The 21,313-nt window shown below is 41.6% G+C and overlaps 3 protein-coding genes across 5 annotated transcripts in view; 2 read left to right on the top strand and 1 right to left on the bottom strand.

The window, feature by feature from the left end:
- Positions 1 to 5,300, top strand: part of LOC105451399 — a 23,035-nt gene extending 17,735 nt beyond the window's left edge. The window contains exon 2 of the mRNA XM_011691820.1: positions 2,592 to 5,300. Coding sequence (XP_011690122.1) covers positions 2,592 to 2,706 — 115 coding nt within the window. The 3' untranslated portion in view covers positions 2,707 to 5,300. The remainder of the gene's footprint in view (positions 1 to 2,591) is intronic.
- LOC105451398 (G-protein coupled receptor Mth2-like) overlaps positions 1 to 8,480 on the bottom strand; it is a 44,132-nt gene extending 35,652 nt beyond the window's left edge. Inside the window, exons 1-2 of one of the 2 annotated variants that reach the window (XM_011691818.1) lie at positions 8,178 to 8,480; positions 7,935 to 8,113 (exon numbers count right to left, since the gene is read on the bottom strand). In XM_011691818.1, the coding sequence (XP_011690120.1) occupies positions 7,935 to 8,006 (72 nt within the window). In that variant the 5' untranslated portion in view covers positions 8,007 to 8,113; positions 8,178 to 8,480. Of the gene's footprint in view, positions 1 to 7,934; positions 8,114 to 8,177 lie in introns of those variants that run through there. The other variant, XM_011691817.1, reaches the window with a different exon arrangement.
- Positions 8,481 to 9,781: 1,301 nt separating this feature from the next.
- LOC105451396 overlaps positions 9,782 to 21,313 on the top strand; it is a 41,163-nt gene continuing 29,631 nt past the window's right edge. Inside the window, exons 1-2 of one of the 2 annotated variants that reach the window (XM_011691811.1) lie at positions 9,782 to 10,009; positions 11,258 to 12,543. In XM_011691811.1, the coding sequence (XP_011690113.1) occupies positions 11,453 to 12,543 (1,091 nt within the window). In that variant the 5' untranslated portion in view covers positions 9,782 to 10,009; positions 11,258 to 11,452. Of the gene's footprint in view, positions 10,010 to 10,104; positions 10,533 to 11,257; positions 12,544 to 21,313 lie in introns of those variants that run through there. The other variant, XM_011691810.1, reaches the window with a different exon arrangement.

The following is a 21,313-nucleotide window of genomic DNA, read 5'->3' as shown; positions in this document are numbered from 1 at the left end:
GAGAGAGAGAGAGAGAGAGAGAGAGAGACAGAGTCCCTCCTGCGTGTCGGACACAAAGTTCTGGAGCGCCTTCGATCGGGAATTCATATTTCATACGCCAGTCGCCGTACCCGTTCCAAGGAGAAAGAGAGAGAGAGAGAAAGACGAGACAGGACCGCGAGTCGTTCACGGCGCCTCTGAAACTCGGCCATCTATATTTCAAATCGTAGCAAGCGAGCAACGGATAGATTATCGTCGTTGAATGTGCGCGAGGAGAGCGTCCTCACCGTCGCGTCTCGTTATTACAAGGAGAAGTCGCCGGCGCGAGTCAGGCGCAAAAAAGTTTCGCTCGCTCACTCGCTCAGAGGGGGAGTATACAGCTCGCGATAGAGGCGCTTCGTTTCGTGCGCACAACTTTGAAGCTTATCGTCCATTTGAGACCCTTGCGCGTCGTTTAATTCGCCGGGATTACGAACAACCGGCAGCGTGACCGTTAATTACGACGAGCCGTATATCTACAGGTAACGCCCGAACGTTTTACCTCCCTCTCCGGGCGCGCGGACCCCTAAACTTTTCGCGTAAACTCCTAAATCTCGGCCGAAAAATATGAAGAGAGAGAGAGAGAGAGAGAGAGAGAGAGAGAGAGAGAGAGAGACGGGGTAAGAGGCGAGCATCACCGATCTGCAAGCCTGTTCATGACGTGACCCTATGAAGAATGTTCGTATAACATCATTGGTAAGCGTATAGACTTATTGTTTGGCGAATATTGCGATTACGATAAAGATGTACGAGTATATGTTGTGTATACATTATATATCTCGACAAAAGCGAAAAAAAGCGACTAATAAAAGAAGAGCTGTAATTATTTCTCGTCTCTCCGTGAGAGATTTGCAGCTCGAAAGGGAAGCGCTTTCGGGCGTGAGCTCGCGTACGGTGCGCGCATCGTCTTTCGTCGGGGTAAACGGAAGAAGGCGAGAGAGTCTCTCTCTCTCTCTCCCTTATCTTTCCAAGCCGTTCTACTATGTTATCTTTCGTTGCGTTTCTTTTGCACCGTGAGAATGCGCCATATGCCGGTGCAGGCCGAAGTAACGCGTACACCGCGCCGCGCCGGGCGCGCGACTTCCAGCGTTCGAGGTCGCGTGCGAATAATTGTCCCGATTACCTTTGCTTATTGTTGCATTATGATGTAGGAAAAGTGCTCTTAATTAAGCGGTGCGTCCTCTAATTGATCCCTCCCGCGTGCACGCGTAGCGTCCAGACTGCCGCGCGATAGCAGTCGCGGCCGCTAACACGAGCGCAGCACACCGACGATCGCGCGCGGTGCAGACGTTGAAATTTAATGGACTTGGACAACTGTTCGAGAGCCAACTGCGCCAAGAACCAAACCTCTTGAAGAATATGTTCTTAAACTGCTTACGGTAATTATTAGGAGCTACGTGCACGGCTGCCAGCCGTCTCACGATGACAATAACGGCTAGGAAATTTCCATAGAGTCGACAATGAAGACGTGTACGGTTGCCGTGAGTATAAAATTATTTCTCGAGAAATTAAATCTCTGGAATAATTAGGATCTGAAATCGTTATTTTTTTTAAAAGACAAAATCCTCTATCCATTCTATTTTCATCCTATACATGTACCTACGTCGGAGAGATCAGTATTCTGCTGCTAGAAATGTGAACTGTGACATTTCTAAGCTTCGTTCGGTCGTCGTTATCAGTGTATGAACGCTTTCGCGTCGCCGACAAAAATATAGATATGTATCCATTTCTAAATTGCGCAGCCGAATAATTGCAATTGCCGGTCGGCGCTGGACCACCGGCACGAATTTTGCATTCCATTGTAATTACTAATCTAAGCTCCATAATCTCGTTTTCACAAACATCGTGACGCTCGTGCTGGATGACTTACTCGACAATTCGTTATTTTTGTAATGACGCGCGTGTCTATTATGCGCAGAAAAAGAGACAGAGGGAGAGAGAGAGACAGAGAGAGAGAGAGAGAGAGAGAGAGAGAGAGAGAGAGAGAGAGAGAGAGAGAGAGAGAGAGAGAAGAGAGATCGAAACGCGACGTCGCATCTCGCATCCTCCAGAATTCTTTCGTCGCTTCCAGGAAAAGCGATACATACGTCCGCGTTATCCTCGCGAATATCAGGCCTCGCGTAGGTATGCGCATAATTCCGCGCATTCGTGGTTTCGTAACTGATTTCGCAAAGAAGCAATGTACTGAGCACGTGCGCGTCTGAGGAAAAAAACACGTCGGAAGAGACGATCCGAATCCTGCCCGTTATTTGTGATGAACTCGTCGAGTTGTTTACTCTGCGAGAAACAACGAAAAAATATTGCCTTTATAATGCATGAAATTATTAATTTTGCACTATTAATTTTATATTTTTTTATACATGTCATTTGTATATTTCAATAATGTAATTAATCTTCTGCATTTCAATTATATATATATATATGTATATAAATCATGAAAGTTACGTAAATTTAATTTTTTTATACATAACTTAACGCGCATACAGCGCGTTCAATACAGCGATAATTCCATGCATCAATATTTATAATATTCGACGAAAATACTAAGACGCAATCCTATTTTTCGTTTGCAGCCAGAAGAGGCAGCAGCAGCAACGACAGCAGCAACAGCAACAGCAACGACAGCAGCAACAGCAGCCGTCGCAGCAACAACACGCCTCCTGGCACAGGACTACTCTCGCCTCTTGACCATCGTGTCCTTGACCTTGTTTACGAAGTTCAGTGATTCGAAAAGCTTGAAGAAGAAAAGAAAGGAACCGCGAGATGTACGAGAAACGCCGCGACGCCGCACTTCTTACGCGGTTTCGGCTACTCGCCGAAGGCTGCTCACGCAGCGAGGCGGAGAAATGTCGGATGAAGAAACGCCGGCCGTCGAGGAGGACTTTCGCGGAATGACCGCTGCACGACACCCGCAGAAGCGTGCCCTTCCCCTTCGCGGTGGTGTAGTCGAGGCGGTCGAATCGATTCCGTTCGTACATTTTATTTTAACCCGTCGTTAGTCGCCCGTTATACCTATTCGCATAAATTCCTCATATAAAGGAAAATAACAATGATAATCTCAAAGCCTGTACTTCATCGAGAAGAGCATTGAATAAGGTTGCATTTAAGATTACATTTAAAGTTATACGATAATTTTTTTACGCATGTCACTAGTAAAGTAATGAAGAATGAGATAAGATATGTACGAGCGAGACTGACGGCGTAGTTAAAAGATTAATTGCGACACGTAATCTTAGGAAAACTCGATGAACATTCGTAAATTATATAAAGGCGTAAAATCATGTGATAAAATCATACGCGAATGTAGGCGATAATTGATTAATACGAGTAGATTAGAGGTAATGTATTTTTTGACTGAGGAACTCGGCAAACTTCTTAGCAAGTTTCGAGTCCGAAGACTATATTTTTCTGTTGGAATTTTGTACTGACAAAAAGACGTATTCTCATATCTGTGCAGAACTAATGCCAAGCCGTCTACTAGGACCAGTCACTAGTATAAACAAAAAGTGTGCACATCAAACGTGCAATTATGCACAATTATGCAGCAAGAATTGATTATGATAAAATTGAAGATCAGAGCTCCGATTAGTTTGTCATAATACGCAATTATAACGGAAACAAGAAAAAAAATTATCTCGTTGATGTGGACTCGTTGATGTGATGTTTTTGTAAGACTACACCACTGCTTCTACGATATAAACTCTTCGCGGTTTTCTCTCTCATCGTCACAACCCCGTAGAGACCCTTGACACAAGTGCAATGACATGCGGACGCCGTGATGAGGCTTCTCTGTTTCGTATATATTATCTGTTTCAATAAGTAAAGCTAAAGTTTACCTGTTATTAATTATTTAGGTGTGAATTTTTGTAATGGAACTGTGTGAGAGGTAGATCACGTAATCTAATTTCTCGGGAAAGTAGAGATTACAGGACTCTCTCTAAGAATCAATAATCAAATTTGTTCATTATAGATACAGTTTTATATTTAAAATTGTATTCAATTGTACAATAATTTAGTGCAATTTATTTTGCTCGCTAATTGTTATCGTTCTGATTGTTATTTTGTACAGTCCGTTATCCACTCACCGTTGATGTACTCGTACTATATGTATATTCGTGTAATATTTTTCATTTTTGCCCGTCACGGCGATCGTAGCTAATAATCTGCCGATCCCGGCGTAGTAGAAATTATAGTGCGTCACGATTAAATATTTATATCCACGACTTACGAGCCAAGTTTACACAAGCAGCGATTATTTTCCATCTGCGCAATTAATGACGATGCGTTTTAGGCTCTTCGCGCACCGACAGTTTGATCCTCCGCGTTTAATTTCCATCGTAAAATTCCGTTAAAAATTTTGTGAAACGCCGAATGTTAAAACGGCAAACGCGCTAAAAATCTATCGATGCAATTCTCAGTTTTACGAAAAAAAAAAAAATTAAATTAACATTTATTTCGGTCGGCGTTTTTGTTCTTATTTGTCAATTTAATTCGCAAACATTACTTCCTCGTATTGCCTCATGATAACGCACTCATGAAAGAAAAATAATTCTCAATCGCTTACGGACAATGTTTACTTAGATACAGAACAAATATTATGTGCGCCTTTATGTCACGCGATAGCGCGACGAAATTTACGATTTTAGAAGCAGTCACATATGTTTTGTAAGGCCACGTCGACTGAATTTATATCGCGAAAAATTCGGGATAAATTTGAGAATTTGCGATAATGCAATTATTTCAAATGCGGTTTGTCTATTGTCTAGTTTATTCCGGCTAGAAATATTGTAGACAATTAAAGTGGATCAAACTGATTATTTGAATCACTATTATATATATAATATGCAAGCGGCTATTTCCGTCGAGCGCTGGAAAATCTCAAAGACACATTAATCGGAGACGCGCCATTTCGAGGACAGTCACGTCTTATTCTGATGATCATTTATTAACATACAGTCCTTATCTAATACCATTGATCGCATTGAAATGAAATTCGACGTAGGATGGAAGATCTGCTATTGCTGGTGTAAACTCGGCGATTACGTCGACAGACTAAGCGCATTGATCCTTTGCAATCCGGCAGATATACCGTACAACGATTCGTTTTTCGCCAAGAAGGCGTCAATAATTTTTGACAGATCGCTTAATTGTTCATATGTTACGTATGTATGTATCTTATATGTATTTCTCAGTGTTAATTTCCATAAAAGTATCTGAAAAGGCAAGGATTGAAGGGATTGAAGCGCAAGGAAAAAAAAACAAAAGGAAAAAAAAAGAAAAAAAATGAAAGCGGAAAAGCGAAATGCGTGAAAATATACGTGACGAAAATGGGTGCTATTTGGTAGTTAAAAGAAAAAGCGAACGGGGGACCGTATAGGATGGCGAAGAGGGCCACGACGAAAGCGTATAATAGGTAGTCCATTTATAGGTAGAGAAAAGGTATTTTATACGCGATATATCGTACATGCGTGTCCGAGGAGACAGCGTGCCCACGTGCACCTGACACGCACGAATACACGAGACACTATACCGCGCGCGATACCGATTACCGTTTTTATCGGAGTCGAAATCCGATACCCAGCACCGCGCCGAAGAGAATTCCTCGCCGTGACTCGTCGCCGCAGACATTTGGCGCAGTTCTCATGCTGGGATTTAACGGGCGAGTCGTTTCCGACGTGGATTAGCGTTAGTCAACGAAATTCCGTGGTCCTCCCACCCGTGAAATGTGTATCCCACGACATTAATATTTTTAGTTTCGGACTAGTTTATACTAGTAACTAGGCAAATATTTTGAATAATTAAGCGCACAAGAAATTAATAGAAATTTTTTTTAACAGAAATTTTTAAATGTCAGGTAAAAACGGAGAGGACAAAATTTTGTGCCAGATATTTCATAACAGCTTTCATTTCTCAAAAACCATATGATTTTAAATATGTAATATAGCGGGAATATGATTATGTGCGACGTGATGATAAAAATTACTCTTGCACTAATATGATTATATGCGACGTGATGTTAAAAATTACTCTAGGGACGTCGAATCGAATCTCAGTTCTGAAATGAAATGCATCTCACATCCGGTTTCTCTAACAATAACATATAGCGTGGGATACACGGCTCACGATCATGAAGAGAATTCTCTTTCTCCGACTATTAACGTAGCTAGAGCTATGATCAGAGAGAACTGTCAACCCATTTAATTAGGCGAGTCAATAACTGAGCATCGGTGGCTAAATTACACATATGACGTGCGCTCACACAAAACACACACACACACACACACACACACACACACACACACACACACACACACACACACACACACACACACACACACATATATACAATACGGAGAGAAAGAGAGAGAAACCTTCCTTTATATTTATACCATAACCGCGGCTGCAATATAGAGGAGGAGACGTATTAACTATCACGGATTAATCGGAATGAGCTAAAGTACTGCTAACAGCATCTGTTTGTGCTGGGCAAGACGGGAACGTCGACACGAAGACTGGGCAATTTCGTGTCCAATTTGCGTCCACGGTCGCAGATAACGCGGAGGCGATTGTCCAGAGCGGTGGCATCGGCCGTTCCAATTCCGACGGAAATGCACGTGGTTATTAGCGTGTCCGCGGCGACCCCGTTTAGAAGCCGCAATTTTAACACACCTACAACGTGCCGCGGCGACGACGCTGACGACGACGACAGACTGCGTGGCACACTGCACCGCGGTTAAAAACAAAGGCAACGACTGTTCTGTCCCCGTTTCGCCATCGGTAAGGCGATACCGCGTTGCCACGCAGCGGGACTATCAGGCGAGACTTGAACGCGGTAATAAAAAAAAAAAAAAAAGAAAAAAAATTGCTTCGAGCGCGGCGCGCAGTCGCGGTTGCAGTTACTCCCTTACCTCGTTCCCAATTCAAGAGGAAGTTTTAATTGCAGAGAAGTCCCGGGGGAAGGGAGGGGGGGAGGTCAAGGCTGATTTAATATAAAATCCGATTATATTAATTCATATAACCGACATTGCGGCAGCGCGAGAGACTTCGTCGGACGTATTTTCACGTGTTAGATGCGAAAACAAATGTCTCTCACCTTCCTCGAAGCGTCCTTAACGAATCTTTTAGTAAAAACGGACTTTCCCTGCGAAATCAGAAAATTTACGCGAGGTCAAAGATCGTGCGAATATGTCAGTTGCGGGAGAAAATAACGGCGTCTTTTAGATATTCCTCTGCTCTTTCGGTCGAATCGCGCTTCTCATTATTTGTTCTGAATCTGCAGACGGTGCTAACGACAAATTTTATGTTTCGCGACTTGGACGATAATTAATTCTCGATTTGACGGTGCGTGCGTGAAAGGATCGTCGTTAGATTCATCTCGTTACCTGCGACCTGTGGGCGTGTGCGATATTAATCATTATTACCCTCACTAGCGCGGTAACGCGCGCGGAATGTATAAATTTGTATTTGTTTGTTTATTTATTGTTAGGTAGAGAGCGGACGTGACGCGGAGTAAGTTCCGCGGCTAGGTACAGAACGTCACCAACTTTTAGGTAACACGATCGAGGCCCTGTGACTGTTTAGCCACTAGATTTTATTAGCGACGTAAAAATGACTAAAATATTATTTTGTTGATATATACATATTATAAATATATATATATGAATACTATTGACTATGAATTACGAGTATCTGTAAATATACGAGAACATCGCAGTGTCGTGTGTCTCTCTTAAAAATTAAGTGTCTCGAGTGTTGTCCCTCCTTCATCCCGAGGTTTTTCCAAATCGATTTTGCTTTTTTTGCGGACGCATTCTAATCCGAGCTTTACGGATCGAGTTTACTCGTCTGTAGCGAGATTCATCGCTACATCGGTCAGAAGAGACAACAATCAAAGTGATTATCACTAGCCACTTTACCTTGATCCGTCGCCACTCTCCGCGTTTTTGCCGATCGCCGCAAATACAATGCGCGTAAATCCCTCGATACATATATATTTGTCCGATATCATCTCCGGCTGTAATTCTCTCGATTCAGAATATCGATGACCGGATGATCTCTCGTCGACGCAACGTTCCTTCAAATCCGGCTGTCCGTTCTATAAGAAATTCAGCATGATTCTTATCAAGTTCCATAGGATTCGATTTCGAGTTTCGACTTACCGGCAAATTGACAAAATACACGCGCCGAGAGTATAACCGCAGAAACGACCGGCGTCGTGTCGCCATATTGTTGACAAATCGGCGATCCTACGCGCAAGTGGAAGACCGAACGCGGACGATATATTTTATACAGACTCGCGTGAATTCGTGTTAGATTTCGACGATTTCATCGCCGAGGATCCCGAGAGCAATGACTATTGTCGTATGGCAGCGATGAAATCCTGCATAAACACGCACAGCCACGGAGAATCGACGATCCACGCGCGTCGCGACTGCTCCGCTCATCCACTGATGACTTCACGCGGAAGGGCTGTCAAAAATTCGACCGGGAATAAAAAATCTATCGAGGCACGCGATCGCCACGTCTCGGCGAATTATCGATCACGTCGCGAAAACGAGATATCGACTGCGATATTTCACGAAATGTTGCGCAAGTTCGCGAAATCGTGTTACGCAGCGATTCTAGCAAGGAGAATCGCGACGTGAATGCTACAATATGAAAATTACTATGCAACGGCAAAATTCACGGAAAATTAAATTTGGCCGTACGGTCATTCCGTTGGTAACGTCACTCGATAAACAATTCGCCAATATCGTGTTCGACAGGAAACGAACTCCATCAAAAATGTGAACGTCTATTTTTTCCGGTAAGTCTCTCTCTTCAGATCTAATTACATCTCGTTCTTGTAAATCTTGTAATCTCACATACGAAATAATACGTGCAGTTTGAGAGTATATTGTTCGCACTCAATTCGAAGAAGGAATTCTACAGATAAAAATTCGCATACTTTAAATAAATTAAAATTGAAAATTGGATAATCAAAAGCATATAATGCTTATCGTTTAATGCAATTTTGTCGAATGTAGATCTATATAATAAATTAAAATTATGATTGTACGTATTGAAAATATTTATTAATATGAAATAAAAATAAGAATGCATTTGTCACGATAAAAGCGATCTCGGTCCAGCTATTGTAAAATTTGCATAAATTTCGATGTGCACAGTGCAATGATTGCAATTTCGTTCGTGTGATTAGCAGCAGCTGATAAAAGTCACTCAATGAATCCTTTCATATCGGAAGTATGTACACACATACATACATGCATACTCTCATGTATTAATCTGAAAGAGAAAAATTAGTGAAGAGAGAAAGAGAGAGAAAGCGAGAGCGAGAGAGAGAGAGAGAGAGGGAGAGAGAGAGAGAGAGAGAGAAGCATGCGCATCGAGAGCCTTGTACAATCCTCGTCAAGGTTTAATCAATTTTCATGATACCGAGAGAGCATATTTCATCCTCGTATGACGTAAACTTATTTAAAGGACTGTACCGCGCGAGAGGGAGAAAGAACGCCAACCGCTTGAAGTTGTCTCTCTCGGGTGACGTTTCGAGCGCCAGTGTGCGCGATCCAGTATGGATACAGTTCAGTAAGGTCACCAGCCTCGCCGGTACGCGCGGGCCTGTGTTTTTACGTGTGTTTTCGCGTTTTCCCCTGCTCCCCCCCCGTTCCCCACCCCACCGGAGTGGTTTTTTCGCGAAAAGAAATCGCGCTCGGCACGCGTTTCTCTCTCTCGTCCTCAGCTCACTCCCTCTCTCTCTCTCTCTCTCTCTCCCGCGCGCCACGTCGGTCCGTCTCGCGGGCGAACGGTGGGTCATTCGCTCGCTCCGTGCGCTGCCATTTCCGACGCGAATTCGCGCTGTCGTCATCGTCCGTTTTCCACGGACGCGAGTCCGGTCGACGTCGGCGGACACGTCGCTCGCGCGCGCGCGCGCGCGCGCGAGTCTCTTCCGCGGCTCCGAGGAATCAACCTCCTCCCGAGCGGTGGACACGAGGTACGTACTACCGGAGGATCTTATCTTGCCGCATTTCTGCCTCCCCCCTCCCCGCCCCCCTCGCCCCCTGCCGTTCTCGCGGCGCCGCAACCCGTCGTCCCCATCGACGCCGGTTACCTCGACGAGAGAGTGAGAGAGGAGAGGTTAGGCATTCGCGCGCGCGCGCGCCCGCGCATCTATCGGCCGCGATATACGTTGCTCCTGTTTCTCCGTGAGACATGAGATTCGCGCAGCGGGAGGATCGAGCTTGTTGAACAAGACGACGTCCGTGTTGACCCCGAGAAATCGACGTCGAACCTCCCCCCCCAAGTCGTCGCAAGTGTGAGACCGGCGAAAGGAGACGATCTCGTTGACCGCCGCCGTAAGGGACGAACTCCGCGGGTGATCCGGTTCTTAGGACCTCCGTCAGGCCGAGGCGAAGCAAATCTCTCCGCGGGGGTTTCGACGAGAGACCTTAAGAGATGTTGTTGTAGACCGTGAAGGGCCGGTCGGAGGAGTATAATTCACCGGCGGTTCACCAAGCGTAAGTCCTTTAGAAAATTCCTCGTAATTCTCGTGTAAATACAGAGTAAGAGAGTGAGAGAAAAGAAAGGGAGCCGCTATTGTCCTTCGTCGCGGAAATGGTGACAACCTGTCTGGGACATCATTTGCGCAGAAAAATAGCATAGACATCTGAGGAATTCGACGGAATTTGCGCGAGGACTCTCGACGACAGTCGATATCCATTTAAATACGCTACGAATGCTCGTTAAACGTGTCGTGCGTAGTTGTTTCAAGATCGCGTTTAGGCCGTGGAACGTCGTTGCATGCAGGCAATTGTTGCAGTCGCAATTGAACGGCTTGTGGACGAGAAAGGGGGGAGGGGAGGAGCGAGAGGGAACCTGTAAATGTGGCTAACATCGTGATGAAAACGAGAGATAACATTTGCATTTACGTGAAATTAAACGACAAGAATCGTGTCTCGTCTTACTACATGACGTTTCCTAACCTCACAATGCTCGCTCGATGATGCAGGAATTCCTCTTGTCGATGAAAAATTATTCTTGGAATTGTTGCTTCATTTACATTTATAGAGATATATTATGCAACAATAATAATAATAATTTATAATGTGTTCAGGATAATAATACTAACATGTCGATAATTAAGAGACTAGAATTATTTTCTAATTGTATTCTAATTGTATCTAATTTTAAGTATTTACAATTTCATGAGTGATTATTTTAAGAATTTGTTTTGTTTTTGTAGGAGCAAATCAAAAGGGAAATCAGAAGACGAAGTTGTCGGATATAGGAAGGATAATATTTTCTACGCAAGATGGCCAAGAAAACTCAGATGGTAATTAAATGTGTCTTCTAAAATACTGAAAGCTTCCCCCATTCATCATCGAAATTAAAATGTTGGATTCTGAGAGAAATTGATCCTTGAAAGTATCTGACAACAATGGCAGAGAATAATACGACAGAAAGTACCACTAAATCGGTGGAAAACGAGAGTCCCGTAAGTCCGGAGAGTCCAGAAAGTTCAGAGAGTCCTACTACAACTTCTGCAAACGATAGAGCAGATTCCTCTGACAGGGAGGAGAATCATGAAGAAACGAACACTGACGAACCATCTGTTTCTAAAGAAACTTCAGATACTGTCGCTGAGAAAGAGAAGAAACAAGAAGAAACAAATTCACTTGGTTCTGAAAACCAGCAAGGTGCCGAGGAAACAAATTCACCTGGTTCCGAAAATCAACACGATGCTACTAAAACCGATTGCAATGGTGATTTGAAGGAGGTAACTGATCTCGACAAGACGATCGATTCTGATCCTGTTGTATCTTATTCCGAGACCAAAGAGACCACTTCCGACGATTGTAATTCTACAGAAGCGAAGTCCATGGAAGAAGAGACGGTTTACTCCAGCACTATACAGAGTAACTTAAATGAGATCTTAAAAATCGTTCACGGGGATTTGGCGATGGCGATACTCCAAACCGCCAATGAGATTGCAGTGAAGGACGACGACAAGAAGAAGAGTGAAATCGTGAAGGACAACAACGAAGAGAGTAATGCAATCGTGAGGGACGGCGACGAGGAGAGCAGTGAGAAAGAGCAACAAACGGTAAAGAAGGGAGATGACGTTTCGATTGACGATACGGCTGACAGTGCCAAGAAATGTACTTCCTTGGCCGCGAAGGAAAAAAGAATCTCGACAGAGTCCGCGGAAAAAATGGAAGAGAAGACGAACTTTGGAATTGTTCATGCTCCGACCGCGTTTGGCGAACTTATTAAAGAACAGCTTGCCAGCAACTCGGCTGCATTATCGGCCGATCGCACGGACCATATAGTAGAATGGGTCCAAAACTCGGCGGTAAATGCCAACGAAGAGAACAACGTCATCGAAGAATGTGAACCTGAGATTGTCGAAGAGAATACGACGAGCGATGCAGAGAAACGAAAGAGGCTTGTTAGCATCACCCCACCTTTCGTATCGTCAAGAAAATCGCAGAAGCTCGCTAACAACATCGTAAGGAAGTGTATTAAATTGTGAGTACCCTATATATTTTATTAATTACGGATTATTATCGATTATTACCTGCGATTATTAACTGGTCAAGATCGAAAACAAAAAGCGTAAAAAATAGAGGAAGATAGAGTATAGATGGTAGCGAAATACTTTTACTAAAACGAATCATCTTAATTCATCTTAATTATCTTTTATACTTCTAATCATCTTTATCTTTCAATCTAAATAAAAGTTAAATAGTCGTTCTTATTTTTCTCATAAAAAAACATTTCTCAGAGAGATTACAACACTTTATGGTGTAAAGAATAAAACAAGTATTATAATTTGTTAGTATTGTCTGTACGAACATTTTTAAACATTCAGAAGAATTCAATTGTAGACGGTTTTTTAAATTCGCGTTGAATATAGTTTGTTTGTTTTTTTTTTAAACGTCGGTGAGGATTGCATGATTTTCTGCGTGATTTCGGTATCATCGGGAGCATGTTAATGCGCAGCGGCGTAAGAATTTCGTACGCCAGACGATATTTCTGAAATATAGCGAATATTACTCCTCTTCCTTGTAATCGCCGCTTGATGGTGGCCGAGATATTGGCGTTATCGGCCGATAAAGCCGGGATAAGTGGCGAGCGTAGTGACGGACGCGCAAACGCACGCTAACGACGTGCGGGAATCGGGGTGAGAGAAAGAGAGGCGAAGCGAAGACGGTGCAGAAAAAAGGAGCCGGAGGGAGCGAAATATTGACCGTGGTACGATAAGCAAACGGTGGTGTCGATAACAGGATGACTATTTCTGCAACGCGCCCTCTCCTTCTTCAACCTCCGCTTATCTACGAGATAGCGTGCGTGCGTGTGTACATCTTATTTTTCCGTATTTGTATCATAAATATCTCATCCTTTTTCCACATTCTTGTCGGCTATTTAATATCTAAACCATTGAAAGGAAAGGAATTAACTACGTTCGACTCATAAGATTTACTAATTCTCTTTCGAAAGTTTTGACGATTATTTGGAAGTACAAGCGTATCTAAAACTAACAATATAAGTTACGCCCCTTTATTCTTATAGGACTATTTCTATCTTATCTTTTGCATATTAAATTTCAAACTATATTTAAATTAGAAAAATTAAATTACGTGGTATGAATTTTGAAAGTTTTACTTGTCGATCTATTATGAAGGGAAATTTTCTATCTGTGTCTAGATATGATAAACGTTGAAAGTCACTCATCAAAGAATTTTCGGCAATATCAATTGTAACTGCATTTTTAGTTACATCATTTTTATTTTTATTTATCATTTATCTTTACTATTATAGTAGAAATAATACACTTCAAAAAGATATCGTAAGCTATTTCATATTTTTTGTTATTTGCTATTATTTTAACTTATAATTAACAAACTTTTGAGAAGAAAATTGTAATAATTTTCTTAAAATAACAAAATTATAACGCTCTAGTGATGATGTTTTATTGGTACCGTCGATTCATCCATTGGAGAACGTTTATCATTTCTGAATGCAAATCATGAAATATGTTTTCTTAAAAAAAAAAGCGTGTATTTATGGTGCACGCAGAAGATATCGTTCGAACGGGTGGGGAAACAAATAATTTTGTCAGTTACCGTAGTCACGGTATCAATGCTTCGATGACACGAAGGTTAAACGGCGACAATGTTGTTGATGACGCCAGGCGTAACCTCGCTGTTGAGCACTGCGTCTATGATGTTATCGCTATCAAGACGTTTTACCTCGATCTTTGCGTGTACATATCGATACATTGGCAAAAAATAAATAGCGCCTGAGCCAGTGAAATAGTTCGAGAGCGTATACGCAATAAACAATTTCCGGGATTAAATTTTATCTGATTCCCTCTATAGTTACGTACTTTTATTATTACATAAATGTATCCACAACGGTTAGAAATGTTTGGTAATACAATAGCACAAAAGCAATAAAGTATTATTTATTTTATGATTATATGACATGCTCGGTTCGTGATTATGTCAATTGGTACTGGACTGTCTTACGGTTTAATTTAAGTAGAGTCATTTTCCGATATACTAATATAGAAGCAACAACTCAATAGTCACTCAACACCATGATGCACTTTCAACAGAAATTTCTCTTTTACCTTTGTTTTATTCTGTGATTCTTTGTTGTCGCTGAATAGAGTTTCTCTCTATAAACATACGGATATTTATTAGAATTATCTAATAAATCTTACATAAATGTATATTTGAAATTAAAGTGATTTTCTTCGGTATCTGCCGCGTTACTGTCGGTAAAATTCTATCGTTTTCTTTTATCGTTCTACTGTATAAACATTTTACTTCATCGCTTTGCAATGATTCGTTGACCGAGTATTTCGAAAGATTCAGAAAGTTAGTTAGAAAGGAACGTTTTATCTAAAACCAAGCGCATCTCTGTCTATATAAAACGCATTCTCGCATAAAAAAAAATTGGTTTTTTTTTATACGTTTATTCTCTTTTTCTTTCTCCTCTTTCTTATCATATTAAAACGTTCCGTAGAGTTTTTATATGGATAATATTTTATCAGCTTCATGGGTAACATGCATATACCGTTATCCGAGGTTGTTTCCAGAAGAGCCACCATATCGGAAACGTAATTTATTTTTCGATCGATGGATCGACGTGCGACAAGCAGTTTTTCCGAGTGCCTCTCGGAATGCCGCGTAGCCGAGACTCGGGGATAATTATAATACGCGATCGACCAATATATATGCGCGCGCGTGTGTTTCACGGGAAGGCTATCCAGTTTCCATGGTCCCAGGCCAAGGCTGGTCTCACCCCGCAGCAGCGGCGGCGGGCAACGGCGGTGGCTGCTGTTGCTGTTGCTACTGCTCTGCTGCTGCCGTCGCCGCCGCCGGCACCGCCGCCGCCGCCGGATGAAAGTGGAGCGGCCGCGACGACGCAAGAGGGGCGTTAATCCCCACGAACGGTACCATAGAAACGGTACCGCTAGGGTCGTTACGTGCAGTCACCGCTTGCCGGAGACCAACCACTCCGGTACCGACTGGAAGGGCTCGGATCTATCCAGCCCTTCGACTCAATTATCTTGACTTCCACGACCTTATCCCTACGTGCGTCTTCGATCTCTCTGCATTCGTCGCTATTTCATATTTTCTTACGGATGTTTCTCAACGCCAGCGTCTCACGCATCATTGGCGAGAAAATGGAAGAGATTTCATTAATTTAACTTGAGTTTAAGAGCGTTTGATCTTAGTTTAATAACTGAGAGTGCGCATATTTAAGAAAGAGTAGAATTCACAATTGAATCCATTGATTCAATATAATGTTCCCACTTGAATTGCATGTCTCATATTCAAATCGAGATGAACTTTAGTCGTACGTTCTCAGTCCGGTTATAGGATATACAAATCCAACTCCGAGACCACGAAGACGAAGGAAAAGTCTTTGTCCACAAGTCCCTCGGGCGAAGGACCGAAGCCAGATGTCGGTGATGATCGCGCGCGCACATCGTGTTGCGTGCGTCACCCTTTCACACGGACGCACGCACACGCGTATGCCTGCTCTTTGTGTGCGGTACCTACGTTCGCAAGGGTGTGAGTAACGGTACCACTATGGCGGAAAGCTATCCAGACCTGATTGTCGTCTCTCCCTCCACTCACTTTCTTTTGCTTTGAGAAAAGTCTTTTCAAGGTCACCTTCGACGAATCTCAGGCAATCTCAGGTTATTTTGTACAGACTTGGAACAAAAGTCGAATTACTACCGTATAAAGCAAATTTAAAAGATTCAACATATTATCGAAATTTGTTACAAAATATTACATAATATTACGTGAGAACATTGAAAAATATAATAAAATATTTGTTGAACAAAGTGGATTTCTACTTTTCTCAAGATTAGTGTAAATTAACGCATAGATATAATATATACCGAGAGAAAACAGAATTTATAGACAGAGAATTCCGTTGGGTTTTCCGTTTTCCCCGCGTTTTCTCTGAAAATAGAAATTACACAATGAGCTATAAAATATTGCCTATGTGAAAAACTGGGAGAAAAAAAAATGTAACTTTTTAGAGTATGAAGTAGTCCTTCTTTTATAAAGATGTTTTTGTAAAGCATATTCTATACTTTGCAAAAGCATCTTCATAAAATTGAGTGTATCTGTAAGAATCGGAAATGGATATGAGTTAAAATCTAAAAAGATTTTTGTTTTTCATTTTCATTATCATTGTATCAAATTTCATGGTATTTTTGAGAAATTTTCAATGTTGAACGTCCAAGGCCTATAGGCGTGGAACTTTAAGAAACTTATAAGAGAAGATACATGTAAAGAACTGTGCGACATTATTTCACGGAAACTTGTACATCGTTAAAAATCGAATGATTTTATTTTTGATAGTTCTGTAACTCGATCGTGATCGAATAAATCTTATTATTTGGCTATTCAAATCAAAGAAATTGATCCTCAAAACAACACATTCTCAGACATCAGATTCGCGCTGCAAAAGTATTTTTAGGCATCTGTTCGATTTAGACACCTTCGCATTGTCGAAGATGCGAAACGTCGTAGGTTCCAATCACAATTAATCGCGCGGAGATCCGAAGCCCGCTGCGCGGCAATGGCGTGTCTTCTTCGCCTTCTCTGGTATCCTGGTAACGCCAGAGAGAGTGACGTCATTCGGCCGTGTGTGATCCACAGGCCCAGCGGCCGGTAACCGTCCGCTACCATCGTGTACTGCCAAAGCCACCACCACTACCACCATCACCATCACCGCCGCCCACCGTCACGACCAGCATCGCTGCCACCCTCGGATGAAGCCACCCTCCAGAGTCCCTCTTCTATCTCTCTCTCTCGCTCGCCCCCTCCGGCGATCCCCTTCGCAATTTCGTCGCCCTCCGAACGGACTCTGACCCCTCTCGCGCCGCCGCAGTTCGCCGCGTCCGCCGCTATAACGAGAGCCGGATAGAGCAGGTTCCCGAAGCGATGCGAGACCATCACGAGAACGCGTACAAAATGTTAGATATCATCAACGCTCTTCGTTCATCGACGCATCGATGGTTGCGCCGACATCACGAATGCGAGCTGCGACATCGTTTAGACATTTGTCACATTTATGTTTTAATGAGCATAATTTTATAATTGATTATATCTTTTCAAAATAGAAATAGAATGAAGAAAAATTATTGACTATCTAAGAAAATTATTATTACTTATTACGATGCTTGTCGTTAGAATTCTTATGGCATTAGGTATTCAACTTTATTGCACGAATGTTAGAAAGTTTAGATTTGAAACCGAGCATTCCTCAAATTGGAGGCTTTACATCAATATTGTTTGCATAATTTCTTGTTAGAATTAGAGCTTCGTAATGTGCTGCATTTTATGCGTTTACTAAACAGGAAGGTGTACGCAGAGCCTCTGTTACTCGTCAAACCCGAATGTGAAACCAGATCCTCTCCTTAGCAGTTCCCAGTCTACATAGATTTCATCAGAAATCCAGTGGCGTGTTCGCGGATTTTTTGAATGGCATTTTATTATAGGGACCAGACAACATTGGAGAGTAGTCGATTCATCCGGTGCCAATGTAAACACGTAGATGCAACATAGCCGGTGCTTTATCGGAACATCACATCTCTTCTCCGTGCGTTTAAATCGAAATTTTGAGTCTCCGCTGACAATACGCCATTTTAATTTAATGTCATAAATTATTAGATGTATTTTAAACAATATGAACGTTTTGAATTACAATTAAAATCAAATTTTAATTTCGTGCCTTAACGGAGATATATATTAGTGACGAATATTCATCTATTTTATTAATTATATGATTGGAGAGACGTTTTTCGAGATTACATGTGATATGCATTCGATTGTGATACAGTAGTACAAAGAAAAGAGCTGTAGCACGAGCCATTGTTTGCCGCCAGGGCAAACAGACTATCACGTGTTCCATGGTTCCATCTTTGTATCGCTGTGTAAATAATCCTGAGTGAAACTAGACTTGAGGGTGTATATCGGTTGATATATCTACAACTATCTACAAAAAGGATAATGCATTCTCACTGTCGTTCGAATGGATCTAAAATCGCTAAATAGATTCCTTTTTTTTTCCATCGTGCGAGCAACAGGTCGAACGAGGTAAACGTCGACGTCAAGTCGTGCCACTACGTGGGTGGAAAGGGAGTTTAATTTTTGGAATAAGCTTCTCGGAGAACCGAATGACTTGACTTATTCGTCCGGAATCGCGAATGAGCGATTCTTAGAGCGGCCAGGTCGCAGAAGCGCCAACCCTTAGGTGGAAGAGACCGCTCGCAGAAGTCTTCCCTGGAGACTCGAGCGCGCGACTTGGCAGGTTTGGCAGGCAGACAGAGCGGGCGCAGGCAAAGGGAGAGGGTGGCTTGGACTTCGGTCGGGGTGGTGGGTATTGATCCCGGCGAAGCGGTAGCAGCGGGGTAGCCGGGACCCCACCTCAAGGATGAAGGGTGTTTCCCCTCTCCGCTCTCGGCCGCGCGGCCTTCTCCCTCTCGTACTCTTTTGCCGACGATGATGAGAGGAAGAGCAGGCGAGAAGAGAAAGAGAGGTAGGGAGAACCACGTGAGCGGTATACTAGTCTCTCAAGAGAAAGAATGAGAGAGAGAGAGAGAGAGAGAGAGAGAGAGAGAGAGAGAGAGAGAGAGAGAGAGAGAGAGAGAGAAAGGGGTGAACCACCTAGTACATCCGCGTGTACCAAAGATATCATCCTTCTGCTCATAATGAACGGTCCAATAAAGCCTTCGAAAAAGCATCGAAAAAGGAATAGGGTGTTCGTTTCTCTCTTCCACTGCTTAAAATTCCAAAAAACTGACCTGTATTTTCTGCTGTCCTAATATAGGTTTGCAGTGATGAAGCATATTAAATTATTGCGATTTATTTATGCACATTAAATTATATGCGTAAAAGGCATATTGAAATTTTAATTTTAGTTTTAATAATTTTTCAGTTTTTGAAATAGATTTTGCAAAAAATAATTCAAGAAAAACTAGAAAAAGTAACGTTGACTCTGAAATTTTTAAAAGTTTTTCGTTCTCCACATTATCTGAATAAGTCTCAGATTTTCCAGATTTATAGATGCAAGGTTGATTATGTCATTTATCAAATATTTATTGATTTGAATATTTTATATATTTTTCTGTTCTTTAAAATTCTAAAAGATTAATCCACAGAGTTGATGACTATATATATCAATATTTAACGAAGTTTTCTTAGAATTACTTAGGATACTTTTACTACTTTCAATTAATTCGTATTACATTTTCTCGGTAGAATAATCGAGGAAATTAAGAAAGAGATTAAATAAAATATGATTTTTGTGAATAGATAAAGAGACTTTAATCTGCATTGTTTCCGAAAATAAAGTCACTGAAAAAATAAAAGTTTTTTAAAAAGAATAATTTTTTTGAAAAAAAGGAAGAGAAAAAGAAAGGGATGAGAGAGAAAAAGAAACAATTTGTTTAGCATTGTTGAATGTAAACCTACAAATGCAAATTATATGTATATAAACTATGTAATGTAAAGTAAAATTATTTAATTTCAATTTTTTGGTAATATAAGTATTTACATGTTACATTAACATTACATGTTATGTTGATATATGTGATTTGAGAAAATACACATGGATATATTATATCTGAATCGTATAAACTTTAATACACTAGATAATTGAGATGAATGAAAATCATCCATCTATAAATCTTGACAATTCTGATTATTCTTTTTACGTTTTGACGAATAAGTTATCAAACAATTTTTTCTCTAAACTTTTTTTTTAAGATGTTATATTTCTGTGCAAGAAGTGAGACGTTTTTGTGATTTATTATAAAACGAAACACACAGTAAAGAAATTGCCTTGAAATCGTATTTTTTACGAATTTCATCTATTCTTTTCGAATTCGGACAATATAATTCTGTATTACAAGAAGGAAAAGAAACGAAGGGAAGAGAAAGGAAAAGAAGGAAAAAATATAGTCACATGCATACCTTCGCCGCAGATGTACGAACTGTCATCGAAGTAGATACGACATTAACTACAAGAATAATTTCTCGGTCGCGCGATAAAAAAGCGACACCGCGCGCGGTTAAATGTACATCGATGTAAATTATGACCCCTGGACGATAAGTATATTTTAATTCCTGCGTGATCGTTATAGTCTTAATCGTCTTAGCTATCGTGAAGCTATCGTGCGATCATCGCGGAATGGATGAGAGGAGGACGTATCGCGCTGGTCGACGCTTCGACCCACGGCCGATCCTTTATTCCCCCTCGACGAGAGAGAGTCTCGTCTCTCAGCTTCGCCTTCCTCGTTGCTATCCGGGCGTGATGTCAACAAACGCAGAGATATCAAAGAAACGTACGATAGTCTTCTCTCTTGTATTTGCAATTTATTTGCAAAAATTATTAAATTTGAAATCCCGCAGTCTACTAAATATATGATGTAGAGATATAAGAGCGTATGTCCTCTTCATAATGATTTGCAAAGGACTGGTACAGGTTAAATAAAATCAATTTTAATTTACAGTCCGATTTGTCATTTTTGTCATGCATTTTGCTTGATCGTTCGAGTTCGCCTGAACGATAACCCGTGATAAATCAAAGACAAAGTAGGTATTCATTCGTGCACGTGAAAAGTTGTTCGAAGAAAATGACGCACATTAGGACAAAAATTCTTCGATATATAGGAATGCCTGCCTGCCTGCCTGCCTGCCTGCCGTGCAAGATATCGCCTCTCCTCCGTTTTCAGCGGGGGCTGCTGCACGAAACTCTTCTT

This window comes from Wasmannia auropunctata, unplaced genomic scaffold, assembly GCF_000956235.1.
Source record: "Wasmannia auropunctata unplaced genomic scaffold, wasmannia.A_1.0 LD336052.1, whole genome shotgun sequence".
NCBI lineage: Eukaryota > Metazoa > Arthropoda > Insecta > Hymenoptera > Formicidae > Wasmannia > Wasmannia auropunctata.
The sequence above is the reverse complement of the archived record's forward strand: the minus strand, read 5'-3'. Positions and strand labels throughout refer to the sequence as shown.